The sequence below is a fragment of the Hypanus sabinus genome, chromosome 32 (genome assembly GCF_030144855.1).
Source record: "Hypanus sabinus isolate sHypSab1 chromosome 32, sHypSab1.hap1, whole genome shotgun sequence".
Taxonomy (NCBI): domain Eukaryota; kingdom Metazoa; phylum Chordata; class Chondrichthyes; order Myliobatiformes; family Dasyatidae; genus Hypanus; species Hypanus sabinus.
In genome coordinates this window covers 810,677-830,812 of record NC_082737.1, presented here as the reverse complement: position 1 = coordinate 830,812, position 20,136 = coordinate 810,677, and the positions used below count along the sequence as shown (strand labels likewise).

General features: G+C 55.8%; 1 protein-coding gene across 1 annotated transcript; it reads right to left on the bottom strand.

Moving 5' to 3' along the window:
• Positions 1-954: 954 nt before the first annotated feature.
• LOC132384383 (guanine nucleotide-binding protein G(I)/G(S)/G(T) subunit beta-3-like) lies at positions 955-20,041 on the bottom strand. The gene is made up of 9 exons (XM_059955486.1): positions 19,695-20,041; positions 18,562-18,600; positions 18,126-18,232; positions 17,539-17,602; positions 13,181-13,343; positions 9,611-9,677; positions 8,518-8,719; positions 4,064-4,280; positions 955-1,081 (listed from the first exon to the last, which is right to left on the bottom strand). The coding sequence occupies exons 1-9, from the start codon at positions 19,749-19,751 to the stop codon at positions 975-977; spliced, it is 1,023 nt and encodes a 340-aa protein (XP_059811469.1). The 5' UTR covers positions 19,752-20,041; the 3' UTR covers positions 955-974.
• Positions 20,042-20,136: the final 95 nt, after the last annotated feature.

Below are 20,136 nucleotides of genomic sequence, written 5' to 3'. Positions count from 1 at the left end.
AAACAGGATCAATGAACGAGCAAATAGCACAGCAGACTATGCAAATATAAATAAACAGTGAGAGCGTGGAATGACAAGATAAAGAGTCCTCAGGGTGAGACCGCCGTTTGTGGGAGCACCTCAATAGAATGAGAGTCCCCTTTTGTACCTTCTTCCTGATGGCAGCAGTGGCCTGGGTGGTGAGGGTCTCTGATGCCGGACGCTGCTTTCCTATGACACGTTTCCTGTAGATGGTTGGGAGGGTTTTAGTACGGGACCCAACCTTTTGTAGGATTTTCCACTCAGAGTCATTGGTGTTCCCGTACCAGGGTGTCAGCACACTTAGCCCTGAACCTGGCGAACTGGCCTTTCTTCCGCCTGGCGGGTTTTGAACCCGGGACCATCTGCCCCGGAGTCCACTGCCGATGCCACTACGCCACCGGCTGGCCCGACCAAGGTGACTCCAGCAAAAGCCCTGGCCCCAGCCAATGTACCTCTCCTGGTCCTCTGGGCCCACAGGCCTCCAAACCCCTCCACAACTCCGTGGACCTCCTAACCGGGCCACCTCCGCCACTCCAGAGAAACCGACCCAGGTTTGTCCGAACCTCTCTCCTCCGTCCTCTCCAATCCGGCCAGCACCCCGGGTATCGGGGTCATCCCATGCCGGGAAAGCTGCGGAGGATTCGGAGAGGGAGGGGGCAGAGGAGGTTGTCTGACCCCGATACCCCAGGCGCGGGGTATTATGAGGCTGGAAAGTCATTTCCCGACTCTCAGAGAGCCGTGCGCCGGGGAACGTCGCCATTCCCCAGGGTACACTACCACAGACTGGAAACGGGGCGAGAAAACGGGACTGCATGTAGCGCACTAGCCTAGAGGTTTACTGGCGCGTCTTAATGCGTAACTACAGAGGAACCCCCTCCCTCCCTCCCTCCCTCCCCACCTTAAGCCCACTCGACTCAGCGAATGCGGGGAGGGTCCGGGCGCCCGGCCCCCGGTCAGTTCCATATCTTCAGGAAGCTGTCCCAGGATCCAGTCGCCACCGCCATCCCGTTGTCCGGCACCCCCAGGCAGCTGATGCGGTTATCGTGTCCGGACAGGACACCTGTGGCAGAGGGAGGGGAGGGGAGAGAGAGAGAGACAATTAGACATAGGAGGAGAACTGGCCACTCAGCCCATCTAGTCTGCTTGCCATTCGTACCCGATGTTTCTTTTCCTGCAGCCTTCTCCCCGTCACCCGCAATCCCCCTATTCATCAAACCCCGGGTGGCGGGTGGAGATGCGTCCGTACCGAAGGAGGTGAGCAATCATGGCCGAAGGCATCGGAGGACGCGGCTCCGCCTGGCCCAGTGACCGGGCCTTGCACAGATTCACCACCCTCTGGCTGAGGAAATCCCTCCTCATCTCAGTTTCCGAATTCCGAGGCGGCACCGGACTCCCCTGCGGGCGGGAGGCCTCGTTCAGATCCCCCTCTGAACATCGAGCTCCGGCCCCCAGGCATCAGGCGCTCTCTGCTGAACCCTGGGATCATTCCGGGACCCTCCCCCGGACACTCTCCGGCGCTGAACGTCTCGCCCAGCCGCTCATCAAACCTCCGCGAATCTTCCCCCGAAAAGTGTGCACACTAACCTCTTGCTACTAACGCACGAGGGAATTTACTCTGCGCGCAACGGGTTGTCACCCTCTCCCTCGCTGGCTTGTGAACTATATTTCACGATCGTACACAATCACATTGCCTTTGTCGGTTTCTGTTGCAGACGGTATTGACATCGAACATGGGAATTTACAGCGCCTTACAATATAATGCCGACCATGTAACCTACAGTAGAGACTACCTCCTAGACTCTCCCTAGCGCATAGCCCTCTATTTTTCTAAGCTCCACGTACCTATCTAAGAGTCTCTTAAAACACCCTATCGCATCCGCCTCCACCACCGTCGCCTGCAGCCCATTCCATGTACTCACCACTCTCTGTGTAAAAAAACTCACCCCTGACATCTCGTCTGTACCTACCCCCCAGCACCTTAAACCTGTGCCCATACCTATGTTAGTCATTTCAGCCCTGGGAAAAAAACCTCTGACTATCCGCACGATCAGTGCCTCTCATTACCTTGTCATTGTTACTACTGGGTGATCTATAAAAAGCACCCAGTGGAGTTATTGACCCCTTCCTGTTTCGAACTTCCAGCCACAGAGACTCCGTAGACAATTCCTCCATAACGTCCACCTTTTTTGCAGCCATTACACTTTCTCTGATCAACAATGCCACGCCCCCACCTCTTTTGCCTCCCTCCCTGATATTCCAATCCCATTTTCAGACAGTATGGGATTTTCTCAAACCCAATTTGAGGTGGGTTATCTCTTCCAGTTTTGAACATACGACACAGAACAGAACAGCACAGGAACAGGCCCGTTATGTTGTGGCAAACCAGCTAAAACTCAAATGAAATGCACCCAAAAGCTAATCCTTCTGACCTACACAATGTCCCTATCCCTCCATCTTCCACACGTTCAGGTAGGCACCTAAACATCTCTTAAAAGCCTCGAATGTATTTGCACCTGCCACCACACCAGGCAGCACATTCAGGCATCCACCACTCTCTGATGAAAATAAACTTACCCCTCACATCCCTCTTGAACCTACCTCCCCTCACCTTCAATGCCTGCCCTCTGGTGTTAGGCACTTCAACCCTGGGAAACAGATACCCTCTGTCCACTCTATCTGTGCCTCTCATAATATTATAAACATCTATCAGATGTCCCCTCAGCCTCCTCCACTCCAGAGACGACAAACCAAGTTAACCCACCCTTTCATGACAGCACATGCCCTCTGAACTGGGGAGCATCCTGGCAAACCTCTTCTGTACCCTCTCCAAAGCCTCAACATCTGTCCTGTAGTGATGTGACCAGAACGGTTTGCAACAGTCCAGATGTGGCCCAACCAGAGTTTTATAAAGTTGCAACGTAACCTCTTGACTTTGGAGCTCAATGCCTCGACTAATAAGAGCAAGCATTCCATAAGCCTTCTTCACCAACTTATTGAACTGTGTAGCCACTTTCAAGGAGCTGTGAACTTGAGTCCAAAGAACTCTCTGCTCAGCAACACTGTTAATAATGTCGCCCTTAACAATGAACTGTCTCCTTGCATTTTCCCTGTCAAGGTACAACACCTCACATTTACCTGGGTAAAGCTCCATCTGCCATTTCTCAGCCCATATCTGCAACTGATCTATATCACACTGTATTCTCTGCACGTCTTCCACACTATCCACAATTTCACCAATCTTGGTATCATCCACAAACTTACTAACCCATCCATCTACATTCTCATTCAGGTCACTCATAAACATCACAAACAGTACAGGTCCCTGCGGGACTCTGCTAGTTACAGACCCCCGGCTCGAATGTCCCTTCAACCACCACCCTCTGTCCTCGATGCTCAAGCCAGTTCTGGATCCAAATGGCCAATTTGCCGCGGATCCCTTGCACCCAAATCTTCTGGATTCGCCTCGCAGGAGGGACATTGTCAACCCCCTTACTGAAATCCATGCTAGACAACGTCCACTGCCCTACCCTCATGCATCTCTCTCGTCAACTTGTCGGAAAATAAAACATTGGAATAGTCAACCTATCCCAGGTTGGGACGTTCGCAATCCGATTTTGGGATGGTCTCTCTCTCTCTCTCTCTCTCCCAGTCTGGAATGATCTATGCATCCAGCTGCGGGACGCTCTCTCTCCTAGTTTGGGACGATTTGCCTATCTCGGTTTGTCTCGGGTTTGTGGAAGTCCAGCCCGTGTGCCTTCCCTGGGAGCGAGCCCCTGCCCCGACCCCTGCCCCTGCCCCTGCCCCGCTGTAGGCCGGCTCCTCAGATGCGAGGAAGTGTGCACGCAGCGGACTGAAATTGCTTGGGTGAAATTCCCCTCTCCGTCGGCGCTGACTTTCCAGCACGTACGTTTCTGTCTCTGGGGCACAGTTTGCCTCCCCCGCCCCCCGTGCTGCACCGTGGCCAACGTGACCCAGGAGAAAAGTTTCATCCGACTGCCCCCCCCCCCCCCCCCCGTCACTGTGCAAGGCAAGGCTCACTGACCACAGCGCTCCGCCTTCAGCGTGTCCCAGACGTTGCAGTTGAAGTCGTCGTAGCCGGCCAGCAGGAGGCGCCCGCTGCAGGAGAAGGCCAGCGACGTGATGCCGCAGAGGATAGCCTCGCTGGCGTAGACGGCCAGCTCCTGGTCTGCGCGCAGGTCGAAGAGGCGGCAGCTGGCGTCGTCCGAGCCTGTGCAGATGGCCTGACCGCTGGGGAAGAACTGTGGGGGGTGGGGGTGGGAGAGGTAAGAGGAACATGGCCGGTTACTCCACTTCCCCTCCTGCCCAGTCACTCCCACTCCCACACGCAGCACTCATTCGCAGGACACGAGTCTTTAGTAAGCTGTCGTCTGCGACGGCCCATCAACCTCAGCGTGGCCGGTCCCCAGGGAGGGATTTTCTGTCCATCGCAGGATGGGCTATCTCACGATGGAGAGCTCTGTCTCTCCCAGCACAGTCTACCCCAGGCCAGTCCGTCTGTCCCAGGACAGTCCGTCTACCCGAGGCCAGTCCGTCTATCCCAGCACAGTCCGTCTACCCCAGCACAGTCTGTCTACCCGAGGCCAGTCCGTCTGTCCCAGGCCAGTCCGTCTACCCCAGGCCAGTCCGTCTGTCCCAGCACAGTCCGTCTACCCCAGGCCAGTCCGTCTACCCCAGCACAGTTCCTCTACCACAGGCCAGTCCGTCTACCCCAGGCCAGTCCGTCTACCCCAGCACAGTTCCTCTACCCCAGGCCAGTCCGTCTACCCCAGCACAGTTCCTCTATCCCAGGCCAGTCCGTCTGTCCCAGCTCAGTCCGTCTACCCGAGGCCAGTCCGTCTGTCCCAGCACAGTCCGTCTACCCCAGGCCAGTCCGTCTGTCCCAGCACAGTCCGTCTACCCCAGGCCAGTCCGTCTACCCCAGCACAGTTCCTCTATCCCAGGCCAGTCCGTCTGTCCCAGCACAGTCTACCCCAGCACAGTTCCTCTACCCCAGGCCAGTCCGTCTACCAGAGGCCAGTCTGTCTGTCCCAGGACAGTCCGTCTACCCCAGGCCAGTCCGTCTGTCCCAGCACAGTTCCTCTACCCCAGGCCAGTCCGTCTATCCCAGCACAGTCCGTCTACCCCAGGCCAGTCCGTCTGTCCCAGCACAGTCCGTCTGTCCCAGCACAGTTCCTCTACCACAGTACAGTCCGTCTGTCCCAGCACAGTCCGTCTGTCCCAGCACAGTTCCTCTACCCCAGGCCAGTCCGTCTGTCCCAGCACAGTCCGTCTGTCCCAGCACAGTTCCTCTATCCCAGGCCAGTCCGTCTGTCCCAGCACAGTCTACCCCAGCACAGTCCCAGTATGGGGCAGTCTATCCTAGTTTGGGACAGCCTCCCTCTCCCAATTTGACCCAATCAATCTGTCCCAGTAGGGGACAGTCTATAGTAGTTTAGAATGGCCTTTCTGTCCCAGTTTGGGACGTTCTCAGTCCCTGTTTAGGGCGATGTATCTATCCCAGTTTGAAACGGTTTGTCTCCGGATAAGTGAGGGGTCTATATCTCCCGGTTTAGGAAACACCAGCCAAGCCTCCCTGAACACACCCTCCTCACCCCACCACTCACACACTGATGTCACTCGTGTCCTAGGGAGGTCTGCCGGATCTCAGCCTGACGGATGTCCCACAGCTTGGGACGATCTCTGTCCCCATCCGGGACACCCCCACACCCCCAGTCCCACTCCCTCTCCCCTCCCCCACCACTCACACACTGATGTCACTCGTGTCCTAGGGAGGTCTGTCGACACCCCCACACCCCCAGTCCCACTCCCTCCCCCTCCCCCACCACTCACACACTGATGTCACTCGTGTCCTAGGGAGGTCTGCCGGATCTCAGCCTGACGGATGTCCCACAGCTTGGGACGATCTCTGTCCCCATCCGGGACACCCCCACACCCCCAGTCCCACTCCCTCTCCCCTCCCCCATCACTCACACACTGATGTCACTCGTGTCCTAGGGAGGTCTGCCGGATGTCCCACAGCTTGGGACGATCTCTATCCCCATTTGGGACTCCCCCACACCCCCAGTCCCACTCCCTCTCCCCTCCCCCACCACTCACACACTGATGTCACTCGTGTCCTAGGGAGGTCTGTAGACACCCCCACACCCCCAGTCCCACTCCCTCTCCCCTCCCCCACCACTCACACACTGATGTCACTCGTGTCCTAGGGAGGTCTGCCGGATCTCAGCCTGACGGATGTCCCACAGCTTGGGACGATCTCTGTCCCCATCCGGGACACCCCCACACCCCCAGTCCCACTCCCTCTCCCCTCCCCCATCACTCACACACTGATGTCACTCGTGTCCTAGGGAGGTCTGCCGGATGTCCCACAGCTTGGGACGATCTCTATCCCCATCCGGGACACCCCCACACCCCCAGTCCCACTCCCTCTCCCCTCCCCCACCACTCACACACTGATGTCACTCGTGTCCTAGGGAGGTCTGTAGACACCCCCACACCCCCAGTCCCACTCCCTCTCCCCTCCCCCACCACTCACACACTGATGTCACTCGTGTCCTAGGGAGGTCTGCCGGATCTCAGCCTGACGGATGTCCCACAGCTTGGGACGATCTCTGTCCCCATCCGGGACACCCCCACACCCCCAGTCCCACTCCCTCTCCCCTCCCCCATCACTCACACACTGATGTCACTCGTGTTCTAGGGAGATCTGCCGGATGTCCCACAGCTTGTGACGATCTCTATCCCCATTTGGGACTCCCCCACACCCCCAGTCCCACTCCCTCTCCCCTCCCCCACCACTCACACACTGATGTCACTCGTGTCCTAGGGAGGTCTGCCGGATCTCAGCCTGACAGAAGTCCCACAGCTTGGGACGATCTGTCCCCATCCGGGACACCCCCACACCCCCAGTCCCACTCCCTCTCCCCTCCCCCATCACTCACACACTGATGTCACTCGTGTCCTAGGGAGGTCTGTAGACACCCCCACACCCCCAGTCCCACTCCCTCTCCCCTCCCCCACCACTCACACACTGATGTCACTCGTGTCCTAGGGAGGTCTGTAGACACCCCCACACCCCCAGTCCCACTCCCTCTCCCCTCCCCCACCACTCACACACTGATGTCACTCGTGTCCTAGGGAGGTCTGTAGACACCCCCACACCCCCAGTCCCACTCCCTCTCCCCTCCCCCATCACTCACACACTGATGTCACTCGTGTCCTAGGGAGGTCTGTAGACACCCCCACACCCCCAGTCCCACTCCCTCTCCCCTCCCCCATCACTCACACACTGATGTCACTCGTGTCCTAGGGAGGTCTGCCGGATCTCAGCCTGACGGATGTCCCACAGCTTGGGACGATCTCTGTCCCCATCCGGGACACCCCCACACCCCCAGTCCCACTCCCTCTCCCCTCCCCCACCACTCACACACTGATGTCACTCGTGTCCTAGGGAGGTCTGCCGGATCTCAGCCTGACAGAAGTCCCACAGCTTGGGACGATCTGTCCCCATTTGGGACTCCCCCACACCCCCAGTCCCACTCCCTCTCCCCTCCCCCACCACTCACACACTGATGTCACTCGTGTCCTAGGGAGGTCTGCCGGATGTCCCACAGCTTGGGACGATCTCTATCCCCATTTGGGACACCCCCACACCCCCAGTCCCACTCCCTCTCCCCTCCCCCATCACTCACACACTGATGTCACTCGTGTCCTAGGGAGGTCTGCCGGATGTCCCACAGCTTGGGACGATCTCTATCCCCATTTGGGACTCCCCCACACCCCCAGTCCCACTCCCTCTCCCCTCCCCCACCACTCACACACTGATGTCACTCGTGTCCTAGGGAGGTCTGCCGGATGTCCCACAGCTTGGGACGATCTGTCCCCATCCGGGACACCCCCACACCCCCAGTCCCACTCCCTCTCCCCTCCCCCACCACTCACACACTGATGTCACTCGTGTCCTAGGGAGGTCTGCCGGATCTCAGCCTGACAGAAGTCCCACAGCTTGGGACGATCTGTCCCCATTCGGGACACCCCCACACCCCCAGTCCCACTCCCTCTCCCCTCCCCCACCACTCACACACTGATGTCACTCGTGTCCTAGGGAGGTCTGTAGACACCCCCACACCCCCAGTCCCACTCCCTCTCCCCTCCCCCATCACTCACACACTGATGTCACTCGTGTCCTAGGGAGGTCTGTAGACACCCCCACACCCCCAGTCCCACTCCCTCTCCCCTCCCCCATCACTCACACACTGATGTCACTCGTGTCCTAGGGAGGTCTGTAGACACCCCCACACCCCCAGTCCCACTCCCTCCCCCTCCCCCACCACTCACACACTGATGTCACTCGTGTCCTAGGGAGGTCTGCCGGATCTCAGCCTGACAGAAGTCCCACAGCTTGGGACGATCTGTCCCCATTCGGGACACCCCCACACCCCCAGTCCCACTCCCTCTCCCTCCCCCACCACTCACACAGATGGCATTGATGTCGGACTCATGTCCCAGGAAGGTCTGTCGACACTGAGCCTGACGGATGTCCCACAGCTTGGAGGTTGCATCGCAGGCGCCGGAGATGAAGAGGGAGAAATCGGGAGAGACAGCCAGGCTCATCACGTCCCCGCTGTGGCCCAGGAATGTCGTCTTCTCCTTGCCCGTCTCGATGTCCCACAGGATGCTGCAGGGAGGCAGGAGGCAGGTCAGGGGGAGGGCCGAGTGGTCAGAGGGAGGGGGGAGGGCAGAGAGCGAAATCTCAGCATGAGTGGGCGCAGGGGTCAGAGGGGAGAGATCAGAGAGCGGAGAAAGGTCAGGAGCAGAATTCAGAGAAGGCGAAGAGAGGTCAGGGAGAGGCAGTGGTCAGAGAGAAAATTCAGAAGGGAGAAGGGGAAGAAGTCAGAGATCAGACGGAGTGAAGAGGTTGGGGGAGGAATCGGAGAGGGGGGAGGTCAGATGGGGGGAGTCAGAGAGGGTGGAGAGGTCGAGGAGAGGGGAGAGGCCAGAGAAGGGGAAAGGTAAGAGAGGGGTCAGAACTGGAAGGGCATTTCAGAAGGGGGTAGACAGCAATCAGAGAGGGGGAGTGATCAGAGCAGATGGTGAGATCAAGTACAATGCAGAGGTCAGTGAAGGGGAGTTGAGAAAGCAGCAGAGAGGTTGGGGAGAGAACAGGAATCAGAGGGGGGAGAGATCATTGGGGAGAGGTCAGGACAAAGGTAGGCAGGTCAGAGAAGGGGAAAGGGGAGAGGTCAGAGTGGAGAAGTCAGGGAAACGGGAGGTCAGGTAGAGGGGAAAGGTCAGAGTGTGGGGAGGACAGAACGGGAGATGTAGGGGAGAGGAGTTTGGAGGTCGTGAGGTCAGAGGGAGTTGTAGAGAGGTGTGGGTCAGGAGGTCAGGTCAGGGTAAGGTCAGAGGGGAGTAAAGGTCAGGGACGTGGGAGAGGGCAGAGGGGGGAGAGTCATGGGGAAGGGAAAGTTGCCTTCTGGGTGAAGAGGTTGGGATGGGAAGATAAGCGGTCAGAGCCTGGGGCGGGGGGTGGAATCTGACAGAACCAATCAGAGGGGTTTTTACTCACCAGGTGGTGTCCCCGGAGCTGGTGATTATCTCGTTGTCATTGAGGAAGCGGCAACAGGAGAGGTAACCTGGCAACGAGGATCAGAAGGTCATGATACTCTGTGACAACCGGGTCAAAAGGTTATGAAATCTCACCACACCTCGCTCGCCCCCCCCCCCCCCACGTCACACTCCACACCTTCTCTGCCTGTTCATCTTCCTCTCTCTCTCTCTCTCTTTCCCCCCATCTATTCCTTCCCCACTCTCTCTGCCCCCTCTCTCACCCATCCTTCCTGTCGCACTTTGCCCCTCTCCCTACCCCACGCTCTCCCCACCCTTTGACTTCCCTTCCCCCTCCTGTTCTCTCTGTCAAGTCCTTGATTCCAGCTCAAGGCCTGGAATCCCAAAGGCTTCGGCAATTCAAACCGAACTAAAGGTTCATCGACCATAAATGAACCGGCAGAAACCAATGGGCTCAGGCAAACGGTTCAGAATCCTGAAGAAATGAAATCACAGGCCTCTTTAGATAAAATTAAAGGAGACTGGGAAAAGGACTCACAGATTTTCATATCTGAAGAAAGCTGGAAGATTATTTTAAAATTGATTAATTCTTCATCATTATGTGCTCGTCATTCTTTATTACAATTCAAAGCGGTACATGGAGTTCATATGTCTAAAGACAAGCTCTCTCGTTTCTACGCAGATCTTTCCCCCTAATGTGATGGATGTATCGATCATATGATTCATATGATCCACACTGATTCATATGTTTTGAACTTGTCCGAGCCTTGCAAAGATTTTGGAAAGATGAGTTTCAATCTTTTTCTGCACTCTTCAATGTGAGTTTTAAGCCCAATCCCTTGACTGCCATGTTTGGTATTGCTGAGGATAGCATTACAAACCTGAAGCCATCTAATTTGCGGGTATTGGTCTTTATGCCTCTTACGGCCAGGAGGGTGATCTCGCGCAAGTGGAAGGAGGCTGCCCCGCCCACTCATGTTCCCACAATGATGTTGTGCCTTGAGTTAGAGAAGATTCGTTGTTCAATTTCTGATTCTAAACATGATTTTCTAATGTTACGGGGACCCTTTCTCAGTTACTTCCATGATCTGTGGACTGCAACTAAAGCATGGATCTCAGCCATTATTATTATAATATTATATGGTAAGGTATTTTTTCTCTTTTTTTCACCAACCAGCTCGTTTTGGTAGTGGGGGTAGATTTTTTTAATACAATACAATTATTCTATTTTATTTCATAATTCAATCTTTTTTCCTACATGATTGATTTTGAATATGGGATACTGTGATTTAAATGTAATGTAATTCATATTGTATCCTTACGGATTTTGTATTTGTACTCATGCAATTTATATAATATTAATAAAAATATTGGAAGAGAAATAAGAATGAAATCATTCAGGATGCACAGAAGATCTCAGCCAGAATTTCGCCAAAGACCCAGAATGACTGAGCAGAGAGCGGTTGGCAAGCTGCCCCCCCCCCCCAAAATACAATCAGCAGGTTTTAAAGGTGCATTTAATATCAGAGAAATGTATACAATATACATCCTGAAATGCTTCTTCATAGACATCCACGAGAACAGAGGAGTGCCCCAAGAATGAACAGCAGTTAAAACGTTAGAACCCCAGTCCCCCCCAGCTCCCTCTCCCATGCACCGGCAGCAGCAAAGCAACAATACCCCCTCCCTCCCAGCAGCAGAAAAAGCATCAGCGCCCCCAACTGAGCACTCAAGCATGCAGCAAAACATCAGTACCCCAAATGCAACTCGTTCACCCACTAATTCAACATACCACAGGCTCTCTCCCTCATAAGGGAAAAAGAGGAGTCCCCAGACAACCCAGGTGTCCAGCTGAATAATTAACCCCCAATGATAAGACCTGTAGTGCAAGACCGTGCTAATTCAAGGAGAGATGGTCTGTCAACTAAAACACTCGAAAACTTCTACAGATATACCGCGGAGGGCATTCTGACTGGCTGATTCAATGTCTGATGTGGGGGGGGGGGAGGGAACTACTGAACAAGATCGAAGTATGTTGCAGAAACTGGTAAAATTAGTCAGCACCATCATGGGTACCAGCCTCTGTAGTGCACAAGACATCTTCATGGAGCAGTGCCTTAAGAAGGCGGTGTCCGTATTTGTGGATCCTCACCACCCAGGACGTGTCCTCTTCTCATTGTTACTGTTGGGAAGGAGGTACAGAAGCCTCAGGAACAGCTGCTTCCCCTAAATGACATGATTCCTAAATGGACATTGAACCTGTGAACACTACCTCACTACTTTTTAATTTCTGTTTTTTTTTTGCATTGCTTATTTTAACTTAATCATTTAATAGACTTCTGTCTACTTATATTTTTCCTTTAACTTATACTTTTCCTTTATATCTATTTATCCTGTATTTCTTTGTACTCCTGCCGGAAAGTTAACAGATCTCATAACAAACATGCTGGTGATACGCTGATTCTGAATCAGCCCGAATCCAATAAAAGTGATGAATACAAAGAGAGTTTAACAGCCCCCACGATCCCTGCAAAACAAGGTGGAAAACGAGAGCCCGTGCAAAGACAACTATTAGACACAAAAGGTAAACAATCCAGGAAACACTTCATGCCCAAGAAAATACAGCCAACATACTAAGTGGTGGGGGGAACTTTTTCTTTATTTCTTCTGTTTTGAAACCGACCCTTGGTCTCGACACTCCCTCTTTCTGTCTCACTCTCCCACCACCCCTCCGCGCTCCGCTCTGCTCCCTCCTCCTACCCCCTCTTTCGGATTCAGAACAATCTGTTAGTCTCCAGACATCGAAACGTGCAGTGAAATGTGGAAAGGATGGTTCCCATGGTGGAGGAGTCTAGGACAAGAGGGGTGTCCAGTTAAAACAGAGATGCGGAGAAGTTTCTTTTGGTGAATTTGTGGAATTTGCTACCATGGGCAGCTGTGGAGGCCAGGTCATTGGACGTATTTAAAGCAGAGATTGATAGGTTCTTGATTGGACATGGCATCAAAGTTTACGGGGAGGAGGCCGGAAACTGGGGTTGAGGAGGAGAAAAGAAAGGATCACCCGTGATTGAATGGTGGCACAGACTCTATGAGCCATACAGCCTTATTCTGCCCCGATGGGACTGCGCCGTCTGCGTTTACAACTGACGCAAGCCGACGTGGGTGGGGGGCAGCCCACAAGTACCCCCCCCCCACATTTTGGCCCCGAGGAAGCACACCCGCAAGCAAGAGACACAAAATGCCGGAGGAACTCAGCAGGTCGGGCAGCGTGCACGGAAATGAATAAAGAGTCGACGCTTTGGGCAGAGAACCTTCTTCAGGATGGGAAAGTGAAAGGGGGAGGATGCCAGAATAAAAGGGTGCAGGGGAGGAGAAGGAGGTAAGGTCAAAGGTGAAAAAGGAAGTTCGGGTATCCTGGACAATAATAACAACAGTGACAGAGCAAAATTAAAAAGAGTTAAGTAACCCCTTTCCAACCCTGGCATGCACCCTCGTGCTCTCAGATGTTGGCCCCTCATGCTCACCGTTGTGCCCCCTCCCCCACGCCCCCACCCCGTGGCCCCACACTCACCGTTGTGCCCCGCCAGCTCGCGATTGACCTTGATGTTGCCATCCTTGGTCTTCAAGTTGTAGATGGAGCAGACATTGTCGAGTCCACCGCAGGCCACGCAGTTCCCCGAGGGGGCGTAGCTGCACGTCATCACCCAAGACGATCGCAGCGGGATAGCGTGGACCTGTGGTTGGGGGGAGGGGCAGCATAACAGGGTGGATGTCTGGTCACTGTGGGAGGGGGTCACACTCTCACACACTGATCCTCACTGTGGGGGGGGGGGGGTCACACTCTCACACACACTGAGCCTCACTGTGGGGAGGTCACACTCACACACACTGACTCTGACTGTGGGGGGTCACAATCTCACACACACTGACCCTCACTGTGGGGGGGGGGGTCACACTCTCACTCACACTGACCCTGACTGTGGGGGGTTCACACTCTCACTCAATCTGACCCTCACTGTGGGGGGGTCACACTCTCACACACACTGACCCTCACTGTGGGGGAGGGTCACTCTCTCACACACACTGACCCTCACTGTGGGGGGGTCACACTCTCACACACACTGACCCTCACTGTGGGGGGGGTCACTCTCTCACACACACTGACCCTCACTGTGGGGGGGTCACACTCTCACACACACTGACCCTCTGTGGGGGGGGTCACACTCTCACACACACTGACCCTCACTGTGGGGGGTTTCACACACTCACACACACTGACCCTCACTGTGGGGGGGTTCACACTCTCACACACACTGACCCTCACTGTGGGGGGGTAACACTCTCACACACACTGACCCTCACTGTGGGGGGTCACACACTCACACACACTGACCCTCACTTTGGGGGGGTCACACTGTCACACACACTGACCCTCACTGTGGGAGGGGGTCACACACTCACACACACTGACCCTCACTGTGGGGAGGTCACACTCTCACACACACTGACCCTCACTGTGGGGGTCACACTCTCACACACACTGACCATCACTGGGGGGGTCACAATCTCACACACACTGACCCTCACTGTGGGGGGGGTCACACTCACACACACTGACCCTCACTGTGGGGGGTCACACTCTCACACACACTGACCCTCACTGTGGGGGTCACACTCTCACACACACTGACCCTCACTGGGGGGGGTCACACTCACTCACACTGACCCTCACTGTGGGGGGGTCACACTCTCACACACACTGACCCTCACTGGGGGTGGTCACACTCTCACACACTGACCCTCACTGTGGGGGGGTCACACTCTCACACACACTGACCTCACTGTGGGGGGGTCACACTCTCACTCACACTGACCCTCACTGTGGGGGGGTCACACTCTCACACACACTGACCCTCACTGTGGGGGGTCACACTCTCACACACTGACCCTGACTGTGGGGGGGTCACACTCTCACACACACTGACCCTCACTGTGGGGGTCACACTCTCACACACACTGACCATCACTGGGGGGGTCACAATCTCACACACACTGACCCTCACTGTGGGGGGGGTCACACTCACACACACTGACCCTCACTGTGGGGGTCACACTCTCACACACACTGACCCTCACTGGGGGGGTCACACTCTCACACACACTTACCCTCACTGTGGGGGGGTCACACTCTCACACACACTGACCCTCACTGGGGGGGTCACACTCACACACACTGACCCTCACTGTGGGGGGGTCACTCTCACTCACACTGACCCTCACTGGGGGGGGTCACACTCTCACACACACTGACCCTCACTGTGGGGGGGGGGTCACACTCTCACACACACTGACCCTCACTGTGGGAGGGTCACACTGTCACACACACTGACCCTCACTGTGGGGGGGGTCACACTCTCACTCACACTGACCCTGACTGTGGGGGGTTCACACTCTCACTCAATCTGACCCTCACTGTGGGGGGGTCACACTCTCACACACACTGACCCTCACTGTGGGGGGGGGGTCACTCTCTCACACACACTGACCCTCACTGTGGGGGGGTCACACTCTCACACACACTGACCCTCACTGTGGGGGGGGGGGTCACTCTCTCACACACACTGACCCTCACTGTGGGGGGTAACACTCTCACACACACTGACCCTCACTGTGGGGGGTCACATTCTCACACACACTGACCCTCACTGTGGGGGGGTCACACACTCACACACACTGACCCTCACTTTGGGGGGGTCACACTGTCACACACACTGACCCTCACTGTGGGGGGTCACACTCTCACACACACTGACCCTCACTGTGGGGGGGTCACACACTCACACACACTGACCCTCACTTTGGGGGGGTCACACTGTCACACACACTGACCCTCACTGTGGGGGGTCACACACTCACACACACTGACCCTCACTGTGGGGGGGTCACACACTCACACACACTGACCCTCACTTTGGGGGGGTCACACTGTCACACACACTGACCCTCACTTTGGGGGGGTCACACTCTCACTCACACTGACCCTCACTGTGGGGGGTCACACTCTCACACACACTGAGCCTCACTGTGGGGGGGTCACACTCTCACACACACTGACCCTGACTCTGGGGGGGGTCACACTGTCACACACACTGACCCTCACTTTGGGGGGGTCACACTCTCACACACACTGACCCTCACTGGGGTGTCACACTCTCACACACACTGACCCTCACTGTGGGGGTCACACTCTCACACACACTGACCCTCACTGTGGGGGGTCACACTCTCACACACACTGACCCTCACTGTGGGGGGGTCACACTCTCACTCACACTGACCCTGACTGTGGGGGGGGGTCACACTCTCACACACACTGACCCTCACTGGGGTGTCACACTCTCACACACACTGACCCTCACTGTGGGGGGGGGTCACACTCACACACACTGACCCTCACTGTGGGGGTCACACTCTCACACACACTGACCCTCACTGTGGGGGGGGGGTCACACTCTCACACACACTGACCCTCACTGTGGGGGGGGGGGTCACACTCTCACTCACACTGTCCCTGACTGTGGGGGGGTCACACTCTCACACACTGACCCTCACTGTGGGGGGTCACACTCTCACACACTGAGCCTCACTGTGGAGGGGTCACACTCTCACTCACACTGACCCTCACTGTGGGGGGTCACACTCACACACACTGAGCCTCACTGTGGAGGGTCACACTCTCACACACACTGACCCTCACTGTGGGGGGGTCACACTCTCACACACACTGACCCTCACTGTGGGGGGTCACACTCTCACACACACTGACCCTCACTGTGGGGGGGTCACACTCTCACACACACTGACCCTCACTGTGGGGGGGTCACACTCTCACTCACACTGACCCTGACTGCGGGGGGGTCACACTCTCACACACACTGACCCTCACTGTGGGGGGGGTCACACTCTCACACACGCTGACCCTCACTGAGGGGGGGGTCACACTCTCACACACACTTACCCTCACTGTGGGGGGGTCACACTCTCACACACACTGACCCTCACTGTGGGGGGGTCACACTCTCACTCACACTGACCCTGACTGTGGGGGGGTCACACTCTCACACACACTGACCTTCACTGTGGGGGGTCACACTCTCACACACACTGACCCCTCACTGTGGGGGGGGTCACACTCTCACTCACACTGACCCTAACTGTGGGGGGGGGTCACACTCTCACACACACTGACCCTCACTGTGGGGGGGGGGGTCACACTCTCACACACACTGACCCTCACTGTGGGGGGGTCACACTCTCACACACACTGACCCTGACTTTGGGGGGGTCACACTCACACACACTGACCCTCACTGTGGGGAGGTCACACTCTCACACACACTGACCCTCACTGTGGGGGGGTCACACTCTCACACACACTGACCCTCACTGTGGGGGGGGGTCACACTCTCACTCACACTGTCCCTGACTGTGGGGGGGTCACACTCTCACACACACTGACCCTCACTGTGGGGGGGGGGGGGTCACACTCTCACTCACACTGTCCCTGACTGTGGGGGGGTCACACACTCACACACACTGACCCTGACTGTGGGGGGGTCACTCTCTCACACACACTGACCCTCACTGTGGGGGGGTCACTCTCACACACACTGACCCTCACTGTGGGGGGGGTCACACTCTCACACACACTGACCCTCACTGTGGGGGGGTCACACTCTCACTCACACTGACCCTCACTGTGGGGGGGGGGGTCACACTCTCACACACACTGACCCTGACTGTGGGGGGGTCACACTCTCACACACACTGACCCTCACTGTGGGGGGGGGGGTCACACTCTCACACACACTCTGACCTTGATTGCTGGACAGATCGAACTCACACACACAGACAGTTTCCCAGCGTTACCTTGTTGGTTGTGTAACTGTCCCAGACGATGAGTTTCCCGTCCTGGGAGGCACTGACCAGCAGCCTGTCGGACAATGGCAGAGACGGTTGGACACGGGTCTACTGGGATGCAGAGGGCTTCAGAACTTTGTGTACTCTCTCACACGCAGACACACACCAGGCAGGCGCGCACGCCACACAGATGCAAATACACACACCTGCAGACAGAACCACACGCACACCACAGCTGTCAGCCTCTCTGACAAACAGATACACATGGACAGACACAAAAACACACAGACTCACATCCACAGACCTACTCACAGAGACACAAACACATACACCCTCACAGACAGACATGCACGTATAGATATCAGAGACACGCATGCACACTCACTTACTCACAGACAGAGGCCCTGACACACACACATCGACACACAGACACACGCACACACACACGCTCTTACGCACACTCTCTCACAGAGACCCTGAGACACACACACACACACACTCGCTGACACCACCTGCACACAATTTCCATAGTGATGTGCCTCGCCACACTCCTGTAACAGACCGTCTCTCCCCCCCCCCCCACCCCCGCTTCATACCGGGAGTCGGTGCCCCAGTGCATGGCGTAGATCTTGGCCAGGTGACCTCGCAGTGTGCGTCTGATCCTCATCTGGATCCGGTTCACTGGCTCCACCCCTGCGGCAACCTGGAGGGGACCGGAGTGAGTGTCCTGCCTTCTCTCAATCACCCTTCCCTCTCCCTCCCAAACACCATCCTCACCCCTGCCTCCTGACCCCTCAATCCCTTACCCCCACACACTTCCATGAGCCTCCACCTCGACCACCGACATTCCTCCACACAACCTCCTGTCAACAGCCTCTGCGACTTTTCACCCTCCCCATCCTCCACCCCTTACCCGCTGACTCCACAGCAGTTCCCCCTCCTCGATTCTCCGCCTCCTATGCCCCGCCCCTGCACCTCCCCCGAGCACTCCTCAGCCCTCCCCCAACTGCCCCCCACCTCGCTCTCCCTTACCTGTGCCAGGCTGCTGTCACACACCGCCTTTCTCCGCTCCTGCCAGAGAAAGAGAGGGGGTTGGGGGGTGGTCAAGGATTCCATCTTCTCCTGCCTTCCATTGTGCTCACCGGTGACGGGAAAGGGAGGAGGGTGTGGAGGGAGGGACTGTCTGAGGGAGCGGAGTCTGCGACCCTTCCCATGGATGGTGGGGTTTTGGGGGAACGGAACACGAGACTGGTCGTCTTGGGGGAGTGAGAGGCCGAGACTGGGACTGTCCTGGTGGGGAATCCCAGTGACAATCTTGCTTCTGTCCCTTGATCGTGGGTGGTGGGAGTGGTTAGTTTTACCCCCACCGTGCTGGGAAAGAAACTAGAGTCTCACACCACCCACCAAGGCTCCCTCTAATTTTATTTTTTTTTACAGCAGCACGGAGCAACCATTGCCCTGAGCGGGACTTGAATTGTGATTTTTTTTTCGCAGTATGTGCATCAAATAAAGAAAAACCACAACTCACAACACGAGTGAACACGGTCACACAGTGAAAACAACTGGCTGCCACCATGGCAGAAGTAAGGTGTTTCGACTAGATGGCTTCGGCGTTCAGTGAGCCGGCCATGTGAGCAGCCGGCTTCCATTCTGTGTTTACTGTTGCAATTTGTAACAGTGTTGTAACTTGGAACACTGGCAATGGAAATACACTGAAGCTCTGAAATGTTTCAAAGTAAAGGCTGTAGTATGGCTATTATTGAGAAAATTTATGGATTGTACTCATTAACACAAAATTAATTAGAGGGTATTTCATTATTACATCAACATAGATTTCATATTTATATCAGATTAATTTGAAGATTATATTAACATTGTGTAAAGGAAGATTCCAGCTGGGCTACGTGCACGGGAGCATTTCAGTTACTGCGCAGCCACGCACCCACACAGCTTAGCGGGATCAGTTCCACCCGCCCTAGCCACAAGCCAGGAGCAGGGGGTGGCGGTTGGGGACTGGTGTTTTGGGAGTGGCATGTGACGGCGGACTCCAGCCCTGCCTCCTGGAGGTGAGGTCAGGGTGATTTCTGGGCTGTACGTGGTGGGGATGGGGCTCGGCTGCGAGCATTGGAGGGTTGGGGCTGGGGTGCGGCCGAGGGCTCCCTCACCATGATCTGCTGCTTGAGCGACTCCATCTCCTGCTTCAGCTCCTCCATTTCCCCCATCGTTCGTCCTTCTCCTCCAATGCTTGACCCGTGGCCTGTGGGACAAGAGGCAGCAGTGAGGGGAGCACTGCGTGCGTGTGAAAGGCAGTGAATATGTGAATGAGTGAGTGAGTGAGTGTGAAAGTGAGTGAGTGCCTGTTTTTCCGTGTGTGTGTGAGTGCGAGAGAGTCACTGTGGGTAATTCTGTGTGTGTCTGTAAATGTGTGTGAATAGGAGTGTGTTTGAGTTTGAGTGTGTGTGGCTGTCTGTGTGTATGTGCAAGTGGGTGTCCATGTGTGTCTGCGTGTGTACTATGTACTTTAGTCTGTGAGTGTGTGAGAGAAAAAAGAGAGAGAGAGAGAGAGAGAGAGAGAGAGAGAGAGAGAGAGAGAGAGAGAGAGAGAGA

Excerpts from the sequence above, each read along its gene's own strand:
- LOC132384383 (XM_059955486.1), bottom strand. The coding sequence starts at position 19,751 with ATGGGGGAAATGGAGGAGCTGAAGCAGGAGATGGAGTCGCTCAAGCAG. Across the intron at positions 17,603-18,125 it reads CACTGGGGCACCGACTCCCG|GCTGCTGGTCAGTGCCTCCC; the intron begins GTATGAAGCGGG and ends ATTGTCCGACAG. Across the intron at positions 9,678-13,180 it reads CGAGCTGGCGGGGCACAACG|GTTACCTCTCCTGTTGCCGC; the intron begins GTGAGTGTGGGG and ends CCTCGTTGCCAG.